Source organism: Ursus americanus, chromosome 1, assembly GCF_024610735.1.
Source record: "Ursus americanus isolate L20-20 chromosome 1, mUrsAme1.1.p, whole genome shotgun sequence".
NCBI classification, from domain to species: Eukaryota; Metazoa; Chordata; class Mammalia; order Carnivora; family Ursidae; genus Ursus; species Ursus americanus.
In genome coordinates this window covers 2,776,853-2,800,146 of record NC_142127.1, presented here as the reverse complement: position 1 = coordinate 2,800,146, position 23,294 = coordinate 2,776,853, and the positions used below count along the sequence as shown (strand labels likewise).

Here is a 23,294-nt window from a genome sequence, read left to right as displayed (position 1 = left end):
GTTATTTTGCTCTCACTGTTTAACAAAAAAAGAACAACATAAAAATCCTTGCATACCTTGTTTGATTGGAGAATTTTAATGTTTTTCATTTATCACTGTAAAACCAAGGACAATTTGATAACTTCTTTGTAAGTAGCTGTTACATGTAGGGCAACCTGTCTTTAAGTGGGGATAAATTGCTCTAAAAGAAATGAATCCTAGATAGCCTTCCCTTCAAGTCAAGTGTCTCATTGTTTAAATAAACTTATTTAAAAAAAAAAAGAATAAAGATAAAGGGGCGCCTGGGTGGCTCAGTCGGTCTTCATCTCAGGGTTGCGAGTTCAAGCCCCGCATTGGGCTCCACACTGGGTGTGGCACATACTTAAAAAAAAAAAAAAAGGAATAAAAATTTTAAAATAAAATAAAAGCTTCTTGAAGCTAAGAAACCAAGCAAAGAACCTGCCACTAGATTTCATCTGCGGTACCCACAGACTTGGGGGAATTCTTCTCTTTTCAAGGTTCCCAAAATATCCTAAAGCTCTTGGGCCTGCCAAGAGGTGACCTTCCTTACTCACCGGGAGACCTGTAAGCCAGGAACCAGGCCAGTGTTGCAAACAGAGTTTTGTAAGCACTGGCTCCACAAAGTCAACCTTAGCTTCTTAACAGTGTCTGGTCATGTCTGATTCGATGATCACCATTTTCAAGTATGGCATTCCAGGCAACACTTTGGGTCCACTGCCACTGTTTCCAATTACTTCCTGTTAACGAGGACAGATTCTTACTGAATTTATGACAATAACTTACATTGCTAAGAAAATACGAGTACTTGTAAGAGTTTCGAATCTGGAGGGGTCAGGTAGGAAAAAAAAGATGTCATTTATAAATGGTAGATTTCTGTTTGTAAAATCATCATCTACTAAATCGTTCAAGTTGCAGATAACTTAAAAGAGAAATGAATTCATTATATAAACAAAATAATTATATACATAATTAACCCCATTTTCAAAGAAGAGTAGAAAAGAACAAATGTTTTGTGGTTTTCTAGGTATCCTCTGGGAAATTCAAAGACAAGTTGGGGCACAGAAGATGTCTTGAGGGAGCATCATTCCCAGATAGAACATTCCAGGTGAGACCTTGGAAATTTTCTCTTATTTATTTTCATCCTTAGGATTCAATATTGGGAAGGCAAAAACCAGAGTTGTCAGATTTAAATACTTAAGATAAGAATCAAATCATGGGGTACCTGAGAAACAGTATGTGACTATTCATTTTAAAGTGAAATAAAACATAAAAACATTTCTAGCACTAAACCTAGAAGATAATATGATTGCAAAGAACTTTGTCCCACATTCCTAAATGAGAAACTCTGTTTTCCTAAATAATCAAAGACATAATAATCAATATAGACCAGAGAAGGCTATCCTGGTGAGATAAATCCTTTTTGCTGCCTAGGTACACTCAATAACGCAATAAATAATTCCGTATCTTTTAGGTGAGGTACAGTATACCAGGACAAGTCCATCAAAGTGAGAAAACTGCTAAGATTTTAATTTTTCAAACTCAAATATTATAAAAATAGGCACAATTCATTTCCAAATTTTGTCTTTCATTTCACACTTTTATATTCTGGGAGAAACAGACGCTTCAGACCAGTCTCGGGCTATCTGTCCAGGCAGCTCTAACAAAATACCATGGGCCGAGTGGCTTATAAGCAACACACAACTGTTTTCCACAGTTTCGGACATGGGAAGTCCGAGATCAGGGTACCAGCACAGTAGGGTGAAGGCCGCCTTCTGGGTCACAGACGTCTTTCCTCACATGGTGCCAGGGGCTAGGGAATCTCCCCGGAGCCTATTTTAGTTTATTTTTTAATTTCACAACACTAAGAGAAAGCTTTTATTTTAGTGTCTTTTCAGTCCTCAAATGTGTGTGTGTGTGTGTGTGTGTGTCTATGTACGAATATGGTGGGGGGATGGGTGAAACAGGTGAAGGGGACCAAGAGTACACTTACCATGATGAGCGCTGAGTAATGTATAGAATTGTTGAATCACTATATGGTACATCTGAAACTAATATAACACTGTATGTTAATTACACTTCAATTAGAAAAAAAAAAAGAAAGAAAGAAAGGGGCGCCTGGGTCACTCAGTTGGTTAAGGGTCCAGCTCTTGGTTAAGGCTCAGGTCATGATCTCAGGGTCCTAGGATTGAGCCAGCGTCAGGCTCCACATTCAGTGAGGAGTCTGCCTGAGGATTCTCTCCCTCTCCTCTATCCCTCCCCCTGCTCTCTCTCTCTCTCTCCCTCTCAAAGAAATAAATAAATCTTAAAAAAGGAATAAAACAACTGGAGCCTCTTTTATAAGAACACTAACCCCCCTCATTAAGCTCCTCCCAAAGCCCTACGTCCTAATATCACCATTTTTGGATATTAGGATTTCAATGTATGAACGTTGGGGGACACATTCAGACCATAGCAAAGGGGGTCCACGTGGTTAGAACTAATTTCATAGTATTACTTATCATGAAGTGTGTTCATTGTTGCTATCGTCAGATGAATCAGTAAGTAAGCACTTGAAGGTTTTCTTGGTTTCAATTGCCAATATAGTAAATATCAATAGTTAGAACCACAAAGAAAGTTTTGGGGTCTTTAATAAGCTTGAAGAGTGCAGAGAGGGGATGGAGAACCATACCACTTCTTTGGGACAAAACTACTGTTTTCCTTGAGAAACAGAAATGCACACTCGGTTGTGTTTCTCCAAAACTATTTCTCTGATGTGTAATGAAAACCACATACTAGTGATCATTTTAAGCAAAGCAGCTAACTTCCGGTTCACAGAGATGATGCAGGCGGGATCACTGCGCTGTCTGTCACACACCAGTACTTTGCCACAGACGGACTAGCAGAACTCACGAACATGGGCAGCACAGCTCCACAAAGCCTCACACCTTTACACACTTCTCAAAGTTGCCAAAATGAGGTTTGTTACAGCCCCAAAGACACAGCTGTCTGGAGCAAATACAAATAAGAAGCAAAAGAATGTAAGATTTAAATTCTGCTTAGTAGCCAATGATTCAGCATTCTCTTACTTGGGGATGATCCAGGTTATCTATCCAGTGACCAGCCATTAATTAACCCAGTGTAATATAACTCCAAGGGTTTAAATTACACAAACATCTTGGCAATTATCTTCAAGTGGACATACCAGGAAACACAATTACTGTCGAAGTAAAGTTTGTCAGAATGATAATCTGACTTGGTTAAATACAAATACACAAAATATATGTTTCATAATCTTTTTTTTTTTTTAAAGATCTTATTTATTTATTTGAGAGAGAGAGACAGCCAGCAAGAGGGGAACACAAGCAGGGGGAGTGGGAGAGGAAGAAGCAGGCTCCCAGCAGAGGAGCCCGATGCGGGGCTTGATCCCAGAATGCCAGAATCACACCCTGAGCCGAAGGCAGACGCTTAACGACTGCGCCACCCAGGCGCCCCAATATATGTTTCATAATCTTAAACAGGTAGTATAAATAATGCTAGCTTATCTGATCACCAAATATGCATGAAGTTAGCAAGAATATACCAAGTAGATAAAAATATAAACTTGTATAACAATTAATGCTCAGAGTAGACACAGATGCTTTTATTAAACCAAAAATACTAAATTAGTTTTATTTTTTTTTAAGATTTTGTTTTATTTATTTGACAGAGACAGCCAGAGAGAGAGGGAACACAAGCAGGGGGAGTGGGAGAGGAAGAAGCAGGCTCATAGCAGAGGAGCCTGATGTGGGGCTCGATCCCATAACGCTGGGATCACGCCCTGAGCCGAAGGCAGACGCTTAACCGCTGTGCCACCCAGGCGCCCCCTAAATTAGTTTTAAAATATTAAACTAGCCTCATTTACCTAAATAGCGTGAACTTGTTCTTAAAATATTTCTGAGTTAATTTGTATAAATTTTTTCTCACTTTTTGCTCTTTGAAAGTATTAAAAATTCAGTTTCCTTAACTTCTGGAAATCTTTAACATTTATATAAGGTGCTTATTTATCTCTAAGCCAGTCAGAACATAGTTCTTTTAATTTAGGTGATTTTATAATCTAATTTGGCAATACTATCCAGAGGTAGAAAAATATCACACACTCACACAATGAGAAGTAAAGGCCTTTCTGAATTACAGAGACATATATCGACTTGCAGACAGACACAGATTGCTTTAACTCCATTTCTAAAATTTCAGCCCTGGTGAACAGTAAACACAGGTTAACAGAATTCACTGCTCCACGTCAAGAACTATTCTCTTCCCAGTGGGTCTGAATCCTTAACTGATTTCAGTTCAAAGCAGACAAACAGAAAACAAACAAGATTCACTGTCATCTTTTACACAACAAAGACAAGATCTCTATAACCTAAATGGTCAGACCCTGAAACCAAAAGAAGCCAGCTCCAGAAATCAAGTGCGCCCTCAAAAAGAATCAAAATAGAACCCTTACCATGCTATTGATCGACACAAGTCCAGGGCACAGGACCGGAAGTCGGACATACCGTTGGTCTCAGATCACCAGCCAGGAACAGAGAAGCTCATCACATGGGTGAGGTGAGCAGGGATCCCACCACAAGCTTTGCTCCTATACAAGTCATGGCATCAAAACTATCAAAAATAAAATGCACAGGGACGCCTGCGTGGCTCAGTGGGTTAAGTGTCTGCCTTCGGCTCAGGTCATGATCCCAGGGTTCCGGAATTCAGTCCCACGCTGGGCTCCTTGTTCAGCAGGGAGCCTGCTTCTCCCTCTGTCTGGTGCTTCCCCTGCTTGTTCTCTCTCTCTCTTTCCCTGACAAATAAATAAATAAAAATCTTAAAAAAAAAAAAGATAAAATGCACCAACAGTTAAGGAAATGGTTTTACTCAGAATATTGCATGAGGGAGAATGTTTATTAATGAGGAATATCTCAAAAAGGAAGGAGTCTGGCATTTTATAGAGGCAGGTAGACAAAGGGTCATGAGGGATGAGCGGTGGAGGGGAGCCCTGTCTCAGAATATGTGACGACAAGGTGGTCTTTCACCAGAACATGAAGTCGGGGGGAATTCTCAGTTGTCACTGCTTTCCAGGAGCGCAGGGCACAGATAAAGTTCAACGTGGTGCGTATCTAGATCAGCTTCGTATCTTCCGCTCTTGTCATATTTTCATTGCTAATTTATGTTTTTACCCAGTTCTATGGAGTCAATCCCTCTCTTGTATGAATCCAAAAACTCTGTGACGTGTCAGTTTCATCTTTTTCAGCCTCTTTAGATGTAGACGGTGCAACTGTGGACTGAGAAAGCCAGTCTTCTAATCTATTTTTAAGCCAAAAATCCATCTTAAAATAAAAAATAGAGTCGCCTGGGTGGCTCAGTCGGTTGAGCGTCTGCCTTCAGCTCAGGTCATGATCCCAGGGTCCTGCTTCCTGCTCATCAGGGAGCCTGCTTCTCCCTCTCCCTCTGCCGCTCCCCCCGGCTTGTGTTCTCTCGCTCTCCCCTCTCTCTATCAAATAAATAAATAGATAAAATCTGCAAAAACAAAAAATATATATATATTAAAAATAAATGAATTTTATTTACCTTAGAATAAAATGTTAAATGGTAAAATAGTAACAGCTTTAGATTTAAAAAAAAAAAGTAAATGTAGACCTAGCTGCAGTGATGAGACAAGAAAAATAAATCAAAGGCATCCAAGTTGGCAAAGAGGAAGTAAAACTGTCACTATTTGCAGATGACATACTATATATAGAAAACTCCACCAAAAAACTATTAGAACTGATCAATGAATTCAATAAGGTTGCAGGATACAAAATTAATATATATATAGAAATCTGTGGCATTTGTACACACTCATAATGAAGTAGCAGAAAGAAAAATTAAGAAAACAATCACAATTGCACCCAAAAGAATAAAATACCTTAAAAAAATAAGAATAAAACACCTGGGAATAAATTTAACCAAGAATGTGAAAGACCTCTCCTCTGAAAACTTATAAGACATCGATGAAAGAAATGGAAGATGACACAAATGGAAAGATATTCCATGTTCATGAGTTGGAAGAACAAATATTGTTAAACGTCATACTACCCAAAGCAATCTACAGATCCAATGCAATCCCTAACAAAATACCAATAGCATTTTTAACAGAAATAGGACAAATAATCCTAAAATTTGTATGGAATCACAAAAGACCCCAATATTGACAAAGATAAACAAAGCTTGAGGCACCACAATTCCAGATTTATGGTCAATTAATCTATAACAAGGGAAGCAAGAATATACAATGGGGTAATGTCAGTCTTTTCAATAAATGGTGTTGGGAAAACTGGACAGCTACATGCAAAAAAATGAAAGTGGACCACTTTATTACACCATACATAAAAGTAAACTCAAAATGGATTAAAGACTGAAATGTGATCTGAAAAAAAAAAAAAGACTGAAATGTAAGACTATAAAACTCCTGAAAGAAAACATAGGGAGTAATCTCTTGGACATCAACCTTAGCAACATATGTATGGATATATGTGCAAGGGAAACAAAAGAAAAAATAAGCTATTTGAACTACAACAAAATAAAAAGCTTTTTCACAGTGAAGGAAACCATCAGCAAAATGAAGAGGCAAACTACTGAATGGGAGAAGGTATTTGCAAATTGTATATATCCTATGAGAGGTTAATATCCGAAATATATAAAGAACTTATATGACTCAACACCAAAAAAACAAACAATCTGATTAAAAAAGAAGCAAGGGCACCCTGGTGGTGCAGTGGTTAAGCATCTGACTCTTGGTTTTGGTTCAGGTGCGATCTCAGGGTCATGAGATCAAGCCCCGCATCAGGTTCCCCACACACTGTGGAGTCTGCTAGAGACTCTTTCTCCTCCTTCTTCTGCCCCTCCCCATTGTGCTCTCTCTCTCTCTCTCTCTCTCAAATAAATAAATCTTTTTAAAAAAATGGGCAGAGCACCTGAATAGACATTTTTCCAAAGAAGACATACAGATGGCCAAGGGACATATGAAAAGGTGCTCGATATCACTGAACAGCAGGGAAACATAAACCAAAACCACAATGAGATACTACCTCACACCTGTCAGAATGGCTAATATAAAAAACAACCACCACCAAACAAAAAACCAAAAAACCCCACAAATGTTGGCAAGGATGAGGGAAAAAGGGAACTTTTTGTGCACTGTTTTTGGGAATGTAAACTGGTTGCACTGTTGTGAAAAACAGTATGGAGTTTCCTCAAAAAATTAAAAATGGAAATACCATGTCCAGTAATTCCACTAACGGGTATTTACCCAAAGAAAACAAAAACACTAATTTGAAAAGCTATACGCAACCCATTGTTTACTTCAGGATTATTTACAATAGCTACAATACGGAAGCAACCCAAGTGTCTACCAATAGATGAATGGATAAAGATGTTGTATATATGCGATGGAATATTACTCAGCCATTAAAAAGAATGAACTCTTGCCTTTTGCAACACATGGATGGACCCAAAGGGTATTATGCTAAGTGAAATAAATCAGAGAAAGACAAATACCATACGATTTCACTTACATGTGGAATCTAGAAAAGAAAACCAACCAACCAACCAGCACACAAACCAACTCTTAAAATACAGAGAACAAACTGATGGTTCCCAGAAGGGAGAAGGATGAGGGATAGGTGAAATAGATAAAGGGGATTAAAAGGTACAAGCTTTCAGTTATAAAATAAGTCAGTCATGGAGATGAAAAGGACAACATAGGGAATACCCTCAATAGTATTGTAATAGTGTTATATGGTGACAGATGGTACCGTGGCAAGCACAGAGTAATGGATAGAATTGTCAAATCAGTATGTTGTACACCTGAAACTAATAGAACATTGTATGTGTATTGTACTTCAATAATAATTTTTAGGGGTGCCTGGGTGGCTTAGTCAGTTGGGTGTCTGCCTTCAGCTGAGGTCATGATCCCAGGGTCCTGGGGTCGAGTCCTGCGTCGGGATCCTGGCTTGGAAGGGAGTCTGCTTCTCCCTCTGTCCCTCTGCCTGCTGTTCCCCCCGCTTGTGCTCCCTCTCTGTCAAATAAATAAATATAATATTTTAAAATAACAATAATTTTTAAAAAGAGGAAGGGCCCAATGAACATACAGACCTAGTAAGCAATAAAGGGAATGTATATAAAGAAGTGTGTGGGAGGTGCACCTGAGTGGCTCAGTGGGTTAATTGTCCAACTCTTGATTTTGGCTCAGATCATGATCTCAGGGTTCTGGGATCAAGTCCCGCGTTGGGCTCCATGCTCAGTGGGGAGTCTGCTTCCCCTCTGTTCCTCTACCCTTCCCCCAGCTCATGCACTCTCTCTTCTTTCTAAAATAAATAAATAAATCTTTAGGAAAAAAAGAAGTGTGTGGGATACCATTTTTAGTGGAAAAGTCCCACCACTAACACCACACTCCCTATTGTCTATTTCCTGTTTCATTTTTCTTCATAGTGAAACCAACTTCTAACATACTATATGTATTATCTAACAGTATAAATTTTCTATTTTCTGTTTGTTATCATCTTCTCTCCACTAGAATGTAAGTTCCTCAAAGGCAAAGATTGTTTATATGATGATTATTAATTCTCAGAACTTAGAATAGAGACTGCACTCAGTAAATATTTTTTTTTAAGATTTTATTTATTTATTTGACAGAGAGAGAGACATACAGTGAGAGAGGGAACACAAGCAGGGGGAGTGGGAGAGGAAGAAGCAGCCTCCCCGTGGAGGAGCCTGATGCCGGGCTCAATCGAGGACCTGGGTTCATGCCCTGAGCCAAAGGCAGACACACAACGACTGAGCCACCCAGGCGCCCCTGTCAGTAAATATTTTTTGAATGAGTATCAGATTGTCAAAACTTAAAAGAATAATACCTAGTATCGGTGATGTTTTAGAGAAATGGACATTTTTGTAAACTATTTTGTAGATAAACTGATGTATTTTCTGAACAGATTTGCTGTATATAAAAAATTTAAAATGTATAAGTTTTTGAAAAAAAATTTAATAATATTGCAAAATAAGAAGACAATGTATACTTGCATTTTTTTTTAAAGATTTTATTTACTTATTTGTCAGAAAGAGAGATGCAGGCTCCCCACTGAGCAAGGAGCCCAACACAGGACTCGATCCCAGGACCCTGTGATCACAACCCAAGCCAAAGGCAGATGCTTAACCAACTGAGCCACCCAGGTGTCCCAACAATGTATACTTTTAAATACAGCAAGTTCAATACACAGGATCTGCTGCGTTAACTGTTTGGCCCATAGAAAGGCCTCCCCAGTTTAGCTTGTATGTTTCCCCTCAGCCCCCCGTCTGGGAGTAGGGAGTGCCCCCTCACTGCTCCCAGGTCCCCCAACAAGGGCGCCAGTGTCCAAGGACCATCCCCCGCCCCCCGCAGGCAACAGCACAGATATCCTTAGGTTAAGCAGGCCAAACACCACAAGGCTTTGCTGAACAGTGAGAAATCCCATGACAGGTCCTTCAGTTAAGCATGGAGCGAGGAAACTCCTGTGTAAGATGACCTGTTTCCTTGCCGCCCCCACCCTGCCCAGGAAGCTTAAGGAGACAAACCAAAGGGAAGGTCCCGATTAAAGCAGCCCCTGTGCTGGGGGCCGCAGCAGGGTCTGCGGATGGGATGCTCAGCTGGAGCCCCCTTGTGGGGGAGCAAGCTGTCCCAGTCAGACATTCTGCCTTTCACCAATACCCACCAATGCAGTAGCAGTGCCAGGTCACGATGATGACCCAAGTGCCCCCCCTCCGTGTTCCCAGCATGTTCCAAGCTGCCCTATCCGATACAGCAGCCATTGGCCACATGTGGCTAGTATAAATATAGTACGATCATATTTATGTAAATATATGAATTAAAATAAATTATGAAGTAATGTTTTATGTATTATCACAAAAATGCATAAATCATAACATAGTATTATAAATAATGAATTAATTCAGGTTAAAAATTCAGCTCCTCAGGCTCACCCGCAACCTTCCAGGCACTCGGAGCCACATGTGGTGTAGCGGCCATGGAACTGAACAGCACAGGTCTGGAGCATTTCCACAATTACAGCAGAAGGTCTATGGGACAGCATGCCCCAGAGGCTCTGCTGCCTGCAGCTGCCGGCCACCCGGATGGACTGGCAGGTCCTCTGCCCCCGACTGGGGGAGGTGAGCAGGGCCAGGCCCTCAGTTCTGAACAGTGACTGGAGGTGATGGCACCCCTCTATGCAATGCACTCTCTTGTGTCACAAGGCCTTGTGCCTAACCAACCCAAGTTCACCAGACAATCCAACACAACCTGGGACTGTTAGGCGCCAAGAAGCAGGGATGTGAAGAAATAAGACTTGAGAAGATCATAAGCATCTAAGCAGTCAGGTATTGTTTTTAATAAATGAAAATGGAAACTCGAGGCCTTGGAGGTGTCACAGTCGGTGCACACGGAACCACTGTGCTGTGTGGACCATGAAGGGGTGACCCCGAGGCAGGGGGAACTCAGGAGGGTAGGAGAGGGCAGATGTGTGCAGGGGGGGAGGAGAGGTGAGCCCGTGAGCCCAACAGAAGGCTCTGTATTAGCAAAGCCACAGAAGAGCAGAGTCACCCTATTGCTAGGACCCAGTGGCCCCAGATAGAGCCCTACAGTGCAGGGTGAGAGCTGCTGCGGCCTAGAGGGGCAGGCCTAGAATGCCAGAAAGCGAATTTGGCTCAGGTCATGATCTCAGGGTCCTGGGATCAAGCCCAGCGTCATCAGGCTCCACTGCTCAGTGCAGAGTCAGCTTGGGATTCTCTCCCTCTCCCTTTCTCTCCCCCTCTGCTCCTTTCCCTGCTCTCTCAAATAAATACATGCGTAGGTACATACATACATACATAAAATCTTTTTAAAAAGAGAGACCGCCCACCTACTGGGCATGCGACAGGCCCCTGGCCAGCACTGGACAACAGGTCCCTTCCCAGGACTTGTGGTCTGACACCTGCAAGTGGATGAGGTCAGTGGCCTGAGGTCAGTGTGGCCACTGACAGGGAAATCGTGCCTCTGACCACGTGAAGCAAGGCTATCTGCCACCACAGAGAACGCAGATTAAGGCTTCAGAACACGGATTTAGTTTAAAAACAAAGTAACAATTTCCAGGGATCTCTTCTGTTTGTTGGAGCCCCTTGCTCCTTCCTATCTCAATCCACAACAATCCACTGTAAACATACTCAGAACGATGGTGCAGGATTTGTATTTTTGATTCTCTGCACATGCATTACACTACCAAGGAAGTAATTACACTTGTGTCAGCACAAAGGCTGACACCCTGAGTGATGGAAGATGCTGTTTTAGGATGCTCAGAGGACACTCTGAAGAGGACATTCAAACTGAGACCTGAACAGAGGCTGTGAGCTATAAAGTATTTGGGGGTGGGGTGTGGGGAGGAACGCTCTAGGTTGAGAACAAGGAAAACAGGCACTGAGTTGGAACAACTTTGACATATCCAGAAACAACTCAGACCATGTCTGGGCCAGAATGAGGAAGGGAGAGCATCATGGGAGGGGAGGTGGAGGGGTGCCAGGGGGGCTACACAGGCAACAGAAGGATGTGGCTCCTGTGGAAGCAGGGAAGCATCAGAGGAAGTGAGGGAGCCGACTTGCAGGTGGAAGGAGCCCCTGACTGTTGTGTGAACAGCTGGGAGGCCCAGACCAAAAGGCACACTGAGACAGAGTCCTGGTTGGGGAGCACTGGCCAGACCAGAGGAGCGGTCAGCCGTGGAGGAGAGACATGGTGGCCCTGGCACTGGATGGACTTCCCAAGTAGAGCTGCAGGATGTGAGGGTGTGTGTGACTTCCTGAAACGAGGAAGGAAGAGCAGGGTAGCAGTTATAGGTTTTGGGGGGCTCAGAGGAGAAATTGGGAATCAAAAATTTCATTTTATATGTCATCTTCAAGATATCTATTGGATATTCAGTGGAGAAGTGAGGGAGGGATCCGCCCAAGGGTCTGCATAACATGGTTTGTAACAACACAGGGAGCCACAGGAGCAGGGACGCCTGGGGCACTCCCACGTAGAGGAAACCCAGAAGAGCTGGGGCCCCGCTACTGGTACCATGTACTGTCCTGGAAGCCATGTGTGGCTTCGGGCAGGGAGTGCACAACTGTGTCATGTTCTGCTAGAAGTTTAAGGAGGGTAGGGACTGAAATTTTACTGCACTTGGCAACAGAAATATTTGGTGACCTGGTCACAAACAATTTTGCTGGCACAGGGGGATGAAAGGGATTCAAGGAAGAACAGGAGTAAGTGGAGACATAGGGTTTACAGATTCTTATGAATTTTGTTGCGGTAGCTAGAGGGGAGCTGGTATCTAGGGATGGTTTCATTATGTCCTTCTAGCAGTGTAGGAACCAACCCTGAACAGGTTTTCTGGTTTTGTACAATTCTATTAACAGGGAAGATCTCCTTATGTAACGGGAAGCACTCAGATTTAAAACCTCATCTCACAACCTCTAGTCTTGCTCTACTACCAACCTTTGCGGTGACCTTCGGGAGGTTATTTAACTTCCCGGTATTTCAGTTTTCCCTCATCTGTACAATGAGCAAAACAATCCTCTCTTTTGTATCTCACAGCTGTGCAAATGATTAGGTAAATCATTTATGGACCACCATTCTTTCCATCTCTACCAATTTGACTCCAAGTACATTACATTAAGTGGAATCCTACACTATTTGCCATCTTGTGACTGGCCTATTTCAGCTAGCACAATGTCAAGGTCATCCATGTTACAGTATGTTAGAATTTCTTTTAACACTGAATATTATTTCATTGTCTGTAGACACTACCTTTTGCTTACCCATTCATCTGTAGATGGACAGTGAGGTTGCTCTCACCTTTCATCTATTGTTAATAATACTGCTGTAGGGGAACCTGGCTGGCTCAGTAAGAAGAGCATGTGACTCTTGATCTCAGGATAGTGAGGTTGAGCCCCCTGTTGGCTGTAGAGATTACTTAAATAAATAAAATTTTTTTAAAAATAATGCTGCTATGAACATGGGTGTACAAGTATCTCAAGACGTTGCTTTCAATTCTTTTGGGTATATACTGAGGCGTGGAATTCTTGGACCATATGGTGATTCCATTTTTGATTTTTTGAGGAACCACCCTATTGTTTTGCAGAGCAGCTGTACATCTTATCTTCCTACCAACAGAGCAGGCTACAACTGCTCCACTTCCAGGTCAACACTTGTTACTGTCTGTGTTTTGTTTGACAGTAGCCATTCTAACGGTTTTGCCCATGGTAAGTGATTAGGATGATCCCTATTATTACAAGAGTGAAAGAATTTCAATCTAAAATGTAACCAGAGAATATGAAATGGATGTGCCCTCAGGAAAACTTAAGAACTGAAAGGAATGGTGCTTGGGTGGCTCAGTCGGTTAAATGCCTGCCTGTGGCTCAGGGCATGATCCCAGGGTCCTGGGATCGAGCCCCACATCGGGCTCCCTGCTCAGCGGGGAGTCTGCTTCTCCCCCGACCCTGCCGCTCCCCATGTGTGTGCTTTCTCATGCTTTCTCTCAAATAAATAAAATTTTAAAAACAAAAACTGAAAAGCTGATTTCCTATAAATCCTTGATTTACAGAAGATGCAAACTTATCTCCTGACCGATGAACATCCACCAAGAATCTCTCCCTGGGGCGCCTGGGTGGCTCAGTGGTGAAGGGTCCAACTCTTCGTTTTGGCTCAGGACATGATCTCAGCGTCCTGGGATCAAGCCACATGTCAGGCTCCAAGCTCAGCGTGGAGTCTGCTTGAGATTCTCTCTCCCTCTGTTGCTTCCCCCACTCATGCACATGCGCTCTCTAAAATAAAATAAATTTTTTAAAACTTAAAAAAAAAAAAGAAAGAATCTCTATCCAGAAGCCAGTGAACTTACCATTTGGACTCTGGCTGAATTCCCCCATCTTTGCACTTCTTGTCATAAATACAGCTCCCCACCCCCCAAATCCTCAATGGGAGTCACCTGTAGCTTGCTCCAGTTTGCATTTCCCAAACTGTAGTTCCTTTGCTATTTCCAAACAAACTCAATTTCTGGTAATTTCTCCATTTACCTCTTCAGGTTGCTGCAAGTGAGATAACAACTGTAATGTATTTTGAAAAAGAATACGTCAGGATCCGACCAGGAAAAAAAGCATTAAAGGGAATTTAATGGGGAAAACTGGTTACACAGGTTAACAGAAAGGCTGAGAAGCCAGAGACGACAGCAGCAGAAAGCCACGAACACCTACCTCTTCCTAGGGTAGAGGACAAAGGAATGTCACCTGCCCACCAGCTGGTATCAGGTCATGCCGTCATGGGGAAGCCATGATGATGAAGCCAACGTGATGAGAGCCAAAAGAAAATACCCTGGCTTCTCTGTGGCAATGCCTCCAAAGCTAGGTGACACAGGATTACTGGAAACAGCCTGCAGAGATAGGCACTGACTCCCATCCCCAGGACAAAGAAAGTCTTCTGGGGCAAGGAAGCCAAAGAGCTGTACAACGGTAGACTGCCATGCAACTTACCGGTATTGCACTTTACATTACAAAAGGACTCCCATGCCATCACATTTAAGTTCACAAGAGGCATTTATAAAGTCTAGCAAAACAGGTGTTTCAATCGATGGCTTCAGGCAGGATCTACAGAGCTTTTCAAGCACGTTTACTACACTGGAATTGACAGCTTTGTGCATTTGCAGTAGCCTTTCAGGTCCTAGGAAAAGGACATGAGAGACCGTGCTGAGTTGCTGGCAAATACATAAATTAAACAAATAAATTAAACAAGTAAGTTTTCATGGCTGGGAAGGGTGAAAACATCAGCAGTAGCTGGAGGTGTGGCTCCATCTAAATGTCCAGGAGTAGGAACTAGCCAGGCCCAAACAAGTGAGCAGAGAAGCCCTAGAGGAGACCTTCACCTATGTGAAGAACCCCAAAGAGGCTCTGAGTAAGAGCAGGATTCCTAGGAGCCACCTCAGAACACATCAGGAGTGCGGGCAAGCTTATCAGTGATCTGCCCATGAGTCACTGGACCTAGAGATGTCAGGAGCACAAAAAGATAAACCAAAATATAAGAAAGGGGCAACAAGTCTTTGACATGGGGCCTGAAGGAGTCAAGAATATTTCCAGGCCTCTGCTGAAACGGGGAACAGAAGATAAACAAGCTGGTGGGGGAGGGGTTAACTTCTCCTTTATCAACTCCGGTAGCCTTTCCAAAGAAACCACGTTAAGTCCTGCAGATCTGAACTTTTAAAAAATTCAATTTATTTTTTTATATATTTTATTTATTTATTTGACAGAGAGACAGCGAGCAAGAAAGGGAACACAAGCAGGGGAAGTGGGAGAGGAAGAAGCAGGCTCCCAGTGGAGCAGGGAGCCCAATGTGGGGCTTGATCCCAGAACACCAGGATCACGCCCTGAGCCAAAGGCAGACGCTTAACGACTGAGCCACCCAAGCGCCCCTAAAAAATTAAATTTATTGAGAGGAACTGTAGATTAGCATACAGTTTTAAGAAGTAATAGGGAGATTCCCCTAATGGCGACATCTTGCAAAACTATAGTACAGTATCACAACCAGGATACCGATACCCATAAGCTCAAGACACAGAACTGTTGTATCACTCACCCCCATGTAATCTCTTATAGCCACACCCACCCCGTCCCCCAACTTTTAATGCCGACGTAACTAATGCAGGCCGTAACACTGCCCATCAGGAACAAGGCCGGGAGCCAAGAGGGTCACTGCAGAGGGACAGGCAAGCTCCCCCATAAAAAGCTGCCGCTAGCCGAGCCCCCAGAAGTCTGCAGAGGGGCGGCCCCGCCCTTTCCGCCCAGGCCGCTGGCCCCACCCCTCCCGCCACCGCCGACCAACAGCCGCCGAAGGTCGAGCCGCTTCCGCCAGCTACTGAGGAAAACCGGAAGTGGGGACCAGCCCTCCCCTCCAGCGGCCGCTCCGGCCAACATGGCGGACCTCCACCGCCAGCTGCAGGAGTACCTGGCGCAGGGTAAAGCCGGCGGGCTGGCGGCCGCGGAGCCGCTGCTCGCTGCGGAAAAGAGGGAGGAGACCGCGGCAGGGGACGGGCCGGCGGGGGCGTGGCTGGGCCGCGCGGGCCTGCGCTGGACCTGGGCGCGGGGCCCCGCGGAACCCACGGTGGCGACAGGCTCAGCGTGCTTGCCAAGTGTGACCCGCGCGCAGCGGCTGGCGGCAAGCGGCGTGTGCCTGCTGCTGGCCGCGCTCTGCTTCGGCCTGGCCGCGCTCTACGCGCCCGTGCTGCTCTTGCGCGCCCGCAAGTTCGCGCTGCTCTGGTCGCTGGGCTCAGCGCTGGCGCTGGCGGGCGGCACGCTGCTGCGGGGTGGCGCGGCGTGCGGGCGCCTGCTACGCGGCGAAGAGACGCCGTCGCGACCCGCGCTGCTCTACGTGGCCGCGCTGGGCGCCACGTTGTACGCGGCGCTCGGGCTTCGCAGCACGTTGCTCACGGCGCTGGGCGCCTGCGTGCAGGTGGCCGCGCTGCTGACCGTGTTGTTCGGGCTCCTTCCCTGGGGCGCAGGCACCGCGCTGCGTGTAGCGCTTGGACGCCTGGGCCCGGGTGCGGGCCTGGCCAAGGCGCTGCCCGTGTGAAAAGCCCAGGGCCCGCACCGTCAGAGAAGGACGAGCCGTCCAGAGATGACGCGGAGCCCGGTCCCGGGACCTACCGTCGGGGGAGCGCGCGAAGCCCGCCGCCGGGAGCCAGCCCCGGGCGCAGCGCGGACCGAGCCGACGACGGCACCCGCCGGTTTCCCGATGGCGCTGGGTAAAGGCTGCTCCATTATTGTGCCAGCGAACCTGTCAACGTCTTTGAGCGGCCATTCTAAAACCGAGACTCGAGCCGCTTCGGAAGTCTGTTTCAGCGTTCTTCCGCCAGAACTCGGTAGCATGTGCTATGAAACGAGATGTTGTCGTTGACTTGGTGATATGCTGTGAAAAACTTTACGGTAAATTGCATTTGCGTTAACCGTGGTTTTCGATTGAGCGCAGTAAAAAAAAAAAAAAAGAATGGCTCCTCAGCTTTAATTAGCTGCTCTTGTGACTTTCCTCAGACTACTTTTTTACCTTCTGTCGTTTAAAAAAATCCAGTGGTAGATTATAGTAGCTTAGCTACAATACGCTTTTGTGTTCTTTGGCTCTTAGAAATTTTTTCCTCATTCAATGAGTGGATGCTTAAGGGTATCAAACACTAAATTTAGCCACCAGGTTTTATTTAAGTATTTTAGTTAAGACGGTTTACCTCGGTTTTTTCATTTTTTTAGTGAAATTGTAAATATGGTGCCTTATAAAATTAAAGTAAGATTGGTTCTGTATTAGACCATGAAAGGGAAATGTCTGCCCAAAGAGGGAGGACATTTCAGTACTATGAGAGGTCTCTGGACATAACTAGACCGGGGACTCCTAGACAAGAGAATTCTACATCCAAAGTTCTGATTTGACGGAAACCATGGATTTCTACAAGGCCTAATTATCATTCCTAGTTTTATTACCTGCTTTTTAAAGTATAATTTACATTTTGTAGGCCGATTCTAATGCAGCATAAGATGCTTTTCTTATCTGTTTCCTTCTAGGTTCAGCATTTACTCTTGTCTTTGACGTTATTGTATATGCTAGTGTATTGCCAGAAAGTTCAGACTGGGTATTCTGATGAGTCCAAAAAACTACATGTTTTGTCGATAGCTATATATTAACTAGAAAGTAGATGTATTTAGAATTTTCAAATTCTATGTTAGTGGTTCTCAGTTCACACCAGAATTACTTGAAGAGGAAAACCTCAGATCAATTCAGTCAGAATCTCTGGGGCGGTGGGGGGAGGTGGTGGGGGCAGACCCAGGAATCAGTATTTTTTTAGAGCTCTCCGGATGATTCCATGTTCAGCTAAGGTTGAGAACCACTTTTCTGTGCACTGGATTGCACAATTTGAAAATAATTATTTCTGGGGCTGGATTCCACTGTTGCCTAAACAGGTGTGTCAGGCAGCAGTAGAGCTTCTTTGTTCAACCTCAGTTATATTCCTAGGTCCTGATCAGTGTCCTAAACCCTGCCCCAACTTCATGAGGTCCCCCACCCCAGTATTCTGTAAGAATTACTGCCTTGTTCCCTAATCAGTAACAAGGTTACCTACCTCAAGAGGAACAACCAAGAGGGTGTTTGTAGCAAAAGCAAATGTACTGTTTTCAGGGAGTGACTTATTTTTGTAACTGGAAGAACTTGGGGCATTGACTGCTCCTTCTGTCCCCCAGTTAAATATCTGTTCTAGTTCTCAGTTTCTCTAGGATTTGCACAACTGAAGATTTTACAGTGTTTAGTACATTTTTATGTTGATGCTGTTATATTTTTTACATCGTTTTCCCAACATTTTCTCACTAATTCAAACACTGAAAATCTAGCATTTGTAAAATTCAAAGCACAATACTTTGTATGTATTTTGGTAGTGATGTTTTAAGATATTCTAAGTATTTAATAAATTACAGTGTAGAGATTTCAGGTTTTTTCTAAAGGAATTCTTTCTCAAAAAGTGATCTGGTTATCTGCTTGCTGAAGCCTAAAATGTTAAGATGATAAATTTCTTACCACATCAGTCTCAGAAAAAGGAGCCTAATCTCCATATGGGTTCGGTCTGGATCCCTGGATCCCATTTTACCTTAATCAGAATTTGATTACAACTCCTTTTTAAGCTGTGCCAGTGAAGGGCAGATAAAGAATATTCCACAAACTTGAAGCATTCTTGGGCCTCCTAATCAAGCGTTTATACTGATGTGCTGATAAATGTTTTTAATTTCAAAACAAAATGAAAATGATTCACTTGTAGTCTCTAGTTTTTAACACCTTAAAAAGCTGTGTGTGTGTGTGTGTGTGTGTGTGTGTGTGGTTGACGTTTTCTCACTCTGCAGAAATAACTTCACTTTTACCATGTTTTACATTAATAGAGAACTAATTAAGAGGTTTTTATATGCTATCCAACTATGCCAGCATCCCTTGTCTTAAGCAACTGTGAGACTTCCAACACCACTACATTTGCCAGTTAAATGTGTCTCCAATACCAAAGATGTTAGGGTAGCCAGAGAAATAGCCTTTGAATAATACAAGCTTTCTTATAAAAACACAATAAGGGTCAGTAGAGAAAATGCAGGGTTTTCAAACTGAACTTTTGACTTCCAATCCAAACTGGGCCAAATGTTAACATTTATTTAAAACTAAAGGAATTTGTTGTGGATGAGAACTTCCTGGCTTTAAGCTAGAACTATCCTCGGCCTTAAACACTAGTGTAAGAGAAGGTTTTGCAGAATTTTAGGAGATATTTGGTCCATTTCTTCTTAATTTGTGACATGATGTAATCAGAAGGGTGCATATAGTTAATTTCTGGTTTATGTCAGGTTCCTCTCATCAGAAACAAGGGAATTCAAGTCTAAGGCGTGGTTACCAGGAGATGCACCCAAGGGAGAACCCCTACTTCGACAGCCAGAAGATTTTTTTCTTCAGAGTATAATTTTCCACCTGCCATAGCAGGTGGTAACTAAGGCTTTGAATCTACTTCAAACTGTGTTATAGTTTCAAAGTATCTTGCTCTGTTACAAAAATAAGTGTGACAGAATGGGCAGATGAGAATTTGAGACAGAAAGTTCACGGATGAAATTAACTTAGATGGCTCAGAGGTACCCAACAAGCGTGCTCACAAATAGAAGCAATAATTGTACCCCCCTCAGCTGACTGGATGCAGCGGAAACGAAGTGTTTCCTTAAGGCAAGCACTTCACAACTAGTTTTCTGTTAATTCTTGCGTAAATCACATTCTGTATTCATACAAAAACAACTTAATGTTTTTTCTCTGACAAACTGTACATATAGAAACAAATTTCCAATTGGACATGAACTTAAATTTGTGGAGGTGCTCCATGTCTTGTGACACTTAAAAAAAAAAAAAGATTCCAGCTTTTATCTTCACAAAACAATGGGAGTTAGGGCAGTGAGGGTGGACAGGACAGAACAAGGCCAGCTCCTCTGGGTAGCCAGCAGCAGTCTCTTCATCTTGAAGACCTCATTAGGGGCTCCTGGGATTCAGCTGCCCCAGAAAAAGTTCAGGGCTACATGGTGCAGTCTTCCTTTTGTTTGTCTTGTTAAGTCCACAAGAAGTTCTTAAATACTTTCCAGAGAGGCCTCAGAGGAATCAGCTTCTACCGACCCCTTCCACCACCCCTTGAAGCTCCTCGCCTTGGTGGGCCAGAGTTCATGTTACTCCCTCTACCCCAGTTACTGCCACTCCGGCCCCCTCTGGAAGCAGTACTGCTGCCTGGAGGGCCCCCAAAAGGTTCATCTCTGTGGTAGCCGTCATGGTGATCTCCATCCAAGGAGCTGGAACGCCCGGATTTTGGCACTCTCTGGGAAGGTCCTGGGCCCCCTCGGCCTGAAATGAATCAAAATAATTTCACGTTACTTTTTTATTTTTTTTATATCAGAGACTGTTAATCAGTAACTCCCTGCACAAACTCAGTGACGACAGTGGAACACTCTGGGTCTTAAGGAAAACAGACTTCTGAGGATATCAGCAGTGTCATTCAGAGCATTAGAAGTGGTGCCTCTACCCTCTAGTCAACCACTATCTCATTCCCATCCAGGTTGTGGCCCTGCCCCTCAGCCACAACCAGCCATGTTCCCCGAGGCTGTGTGATGGAGATGGTGGGAAACCCAGAAGTGAACTTGGAGCACCTCTGGGAGTCACAGACCACACTGGGCCATGTCTCTACTCTAGCAAGTGTATCTTCACCCTCCTATGCCACCGGGGGCGGGGGTGGGAGTGAGGGGTTATTATTCTATTGTGGGGGAAGGCTTGAAAATCACAGACTTGACTTTGGAAGCAACTAAGAAATAAACTAGATGTTAATTACAATGGGTTTTACTATCATTACCCCACAACTACCTGGCACTTTCATTTTCCTTTCAAATAGGGAAATAAAGTATTTCTTTAAAAACAAAAGCATTAAAAAAAAAAACCCACTAGCTTTTAGAATTATTTCTCCCAGGGACAGTTTTATTCCAGATAAACCTTTTAAGTACATTAGAATTCTGACTTTTAAAATTTTCTTCTCATGAGCTGACAGAATTTGGCCATATCTCTCATAATACACTATCAGAAGACGGTTGCCGACTTTATTTTGTCCTAACTTTTTGAGTGGAATTTGAATCTAGGTAAAACAAGGCGGTTAGGAAAGCTAGCCAAAGGAAAAATGTTGGCTGCTTTTCCTACAAAGCACAGCCTAAGCCCACCTGAAGGTACCTGGGCAGAGAAGATGTCAGCTAGGAAGTCATTTCCACACCAGCCATGTGGCCTTGGCTAGGACAGGTGTCCTGAGACCAGCGACAAAATGTGTGCTTAGGTAGGGAGACCTGCTGGTGACGTGAGGTAGTTTCTGAGGGTTTTGCTTTGAGAAGAACCAAACCAGCATCAAAAAAAAAAAAAAAAGCACAACTTGTAATGAAGAGACTATAAACCTGAGGCAGGTTAACTAGGCCTGCTTCCTAGCAGCCTCCAAACTACCACAAAGACTGTGGCCCAGCCTAACCTGAGACCACATGTGGCTCCTGCTCCTAGCTGAAAGTCAGTGCTACCTCTAAAATAAAGATCGAAAGTTTCAAGTTGTAGAAATAATCTACTGCCCTCTTGAAAACAACCCCTTCCAGACCATATTCCTCAAAGTCTTTGTGACTCTGGGCATTAGCAGTTTCTTTCGGACCCAGGCTAAAACAAAACGGAACCTGGGAAGACAATTCTTCCTCTCACTAAGGACACCCTTGAGGGCTAAGAGCAGCCAGTGGTGGAGAGCATGTTTGCTAATGAGAGTAGCAGTCCCTCTCTTGCTTTGGGGCACCTTGACAAAAGAACTGGAGTGGAACACTTGCACGAACCAGGGAAGGGAATTCTTGGAAGCACGTGGCGGAGGCTTATGCAGAGGCTGAGCTTGCGATCACCCAAGGGTAAGGGGTCTGACTGGCTACAATGTGAGCCCAAACGAGCGGCATCTGCACCGTACTTGGGAACTGGTGCCTTTGCACAGCCTAAGCCCTAGAGGGCAGAATGCAGAAAGGACCCTGGGTAACCTGTCAGAAACAGACGGAACAGGAACACAGGGATGGGGCTGTCCTGGCGATGAGGCCTCCCGTGTCCCCACAGCTTTCTCGGCAGAGCTGTGGCATCCACAGCTCCTGGAACTGCATCACTGGCCTCCGCTTACCTTTGCCTCCTCGATCCTCAGAAGGACCCCCTGGGGCTTCCATTTCTCTGTGCTCCGAGGTCCCTGGCCCATCATGCCAGGGACGCTTTCGGGGTGGCAGGGATGCCATGTCCATGCCCTGGAGAGAAGAGGAACGTTCTCTGCTAGCTGGGGAATGACCGTCATGAGGGGGATGATCAGGGCGAGGAGCATCACGGAAATGCTCGTGACCTGGTCCTGGAACAGGAAACACAAGTTCACAAGGCTAAGAGTCTGCAATCTCATGTTAAGTACAGTGTGACCACAAGCAGATGGAAATTATACTGTTAAGAATAAGTAGCATCTTGGGGTGCCTGAGTGGCTCAGTCAGTTGAACATCTGACTCTTGGTCTTGGCCTAGGTCATGACCTCAGCATTGTGAGACTGAGCCCGGCATAGGGCTCTGCACTGAGCTTGGAGTCTGCTTGGGACTCTCTCTCCCTCTGCCCCTCCTCCTCATACTCTCTCTCTCTCTAAAATAAATAAAAGCTTAAAAAATAATATTATCGAGCCTTACATCGGAAACCGGGGATGTACTGTATGGTGACTAACATAATATAATAAAAAATCATTAAAAAAAAAAATAATAATAATATTAAATAAATAAAAAGAATAAGTAGCAACTTGAGAACCAATATTCAGTCACGCAAGAAATATCTGAATACCCACCGTAGGCCAGGTCAAGTCACATCATGAGTACGTGAAAAAGGTCAAGATTAGAAACCAACATACCTCTTAAAATAAGAGACAGGTAAGGTCCAGAAAAGTAGTTCTCAGACTTTTTAGTCTCAGGATGTCTTTAAACTCTTAAAAATTACTGAGATTTAATTTATGAGACTTCTGTCTAATAATATTTGCCATATTAGCAATTAAACTGAGAAAACTTTAATTCATTTAACTATATTTTCCAAAACCAAAACAAGCTGTTTTGTTTTTCATTCAGTCCACTGCAATAAACTGCTGCTGACTGAAGGATGTGCAGACAGTCCAGCGTCCCACAGAGATGTG

The 23,294-nt window shown here is 43.8% G+C and overlaps 2 protein-coding genes across 5 annotated transcripts in view; one reads left to right on the top strand and one right to left on the bottom strand.

The window, feature by feature from the left end:
• Window positions 1-15,911: 15,911 nt before the first annotated feature.
• On the top strand, window positions 15,912-18,521 carry SFT2D3 (SFT2 domain containing 3). The gene has a single exon (XM_045777713.2). The coding sequence runs from the start codon at window positions 15,977-15,979 to the stop codon at window positions 16,631-16,633; it is 657 nt and encodes a 218-aa protein (XP_045633669.2). The 5' UTR covers window positions 15,912-15,976; the 3' UTR covers window positions 16,634-18,521.
• Window positions 18,522-19,791: 1,270 nt separating this feature from the next.
• WDR33 (WD repeat domain 33) overlaps window positions 19,792-23,294 on the bottom strand; it is a 104,689-nt gene continuing 101,186 nt past the window's right edge. For all 4 annotated transcript variants that reach the window (XM_087870348.1, XM_045777705.2, XM_045777707.2 and 1 more), the window contains 2 exons: window positions 22,269-22,484; window positions 19,792-20,443 (listed from right to left, as the gene is read on the bottom strand). In XM_087870348.1, coding sequence (XP_087726474.1) covers window positions 20,214-20,443; window positions 22,269-22,484 — 446 coding nt within the window. In that variant the 3' untranslated portion in view covers window positions 19,792-20,213. The remainder of the gene's footprint in view (window positions 20,444-22,268; window positions 22,485-23,294) is intronic.

Excerpts from the sequence above, each read along its gene's own strand:
- SFT2D3 (XM_045777713.2), top strand. The coding sequence starts at position 15,977 with ATGGCGGACCTCCACCGCCAGCTGCAGGAGTACCTGGCGCAGGGTAAA.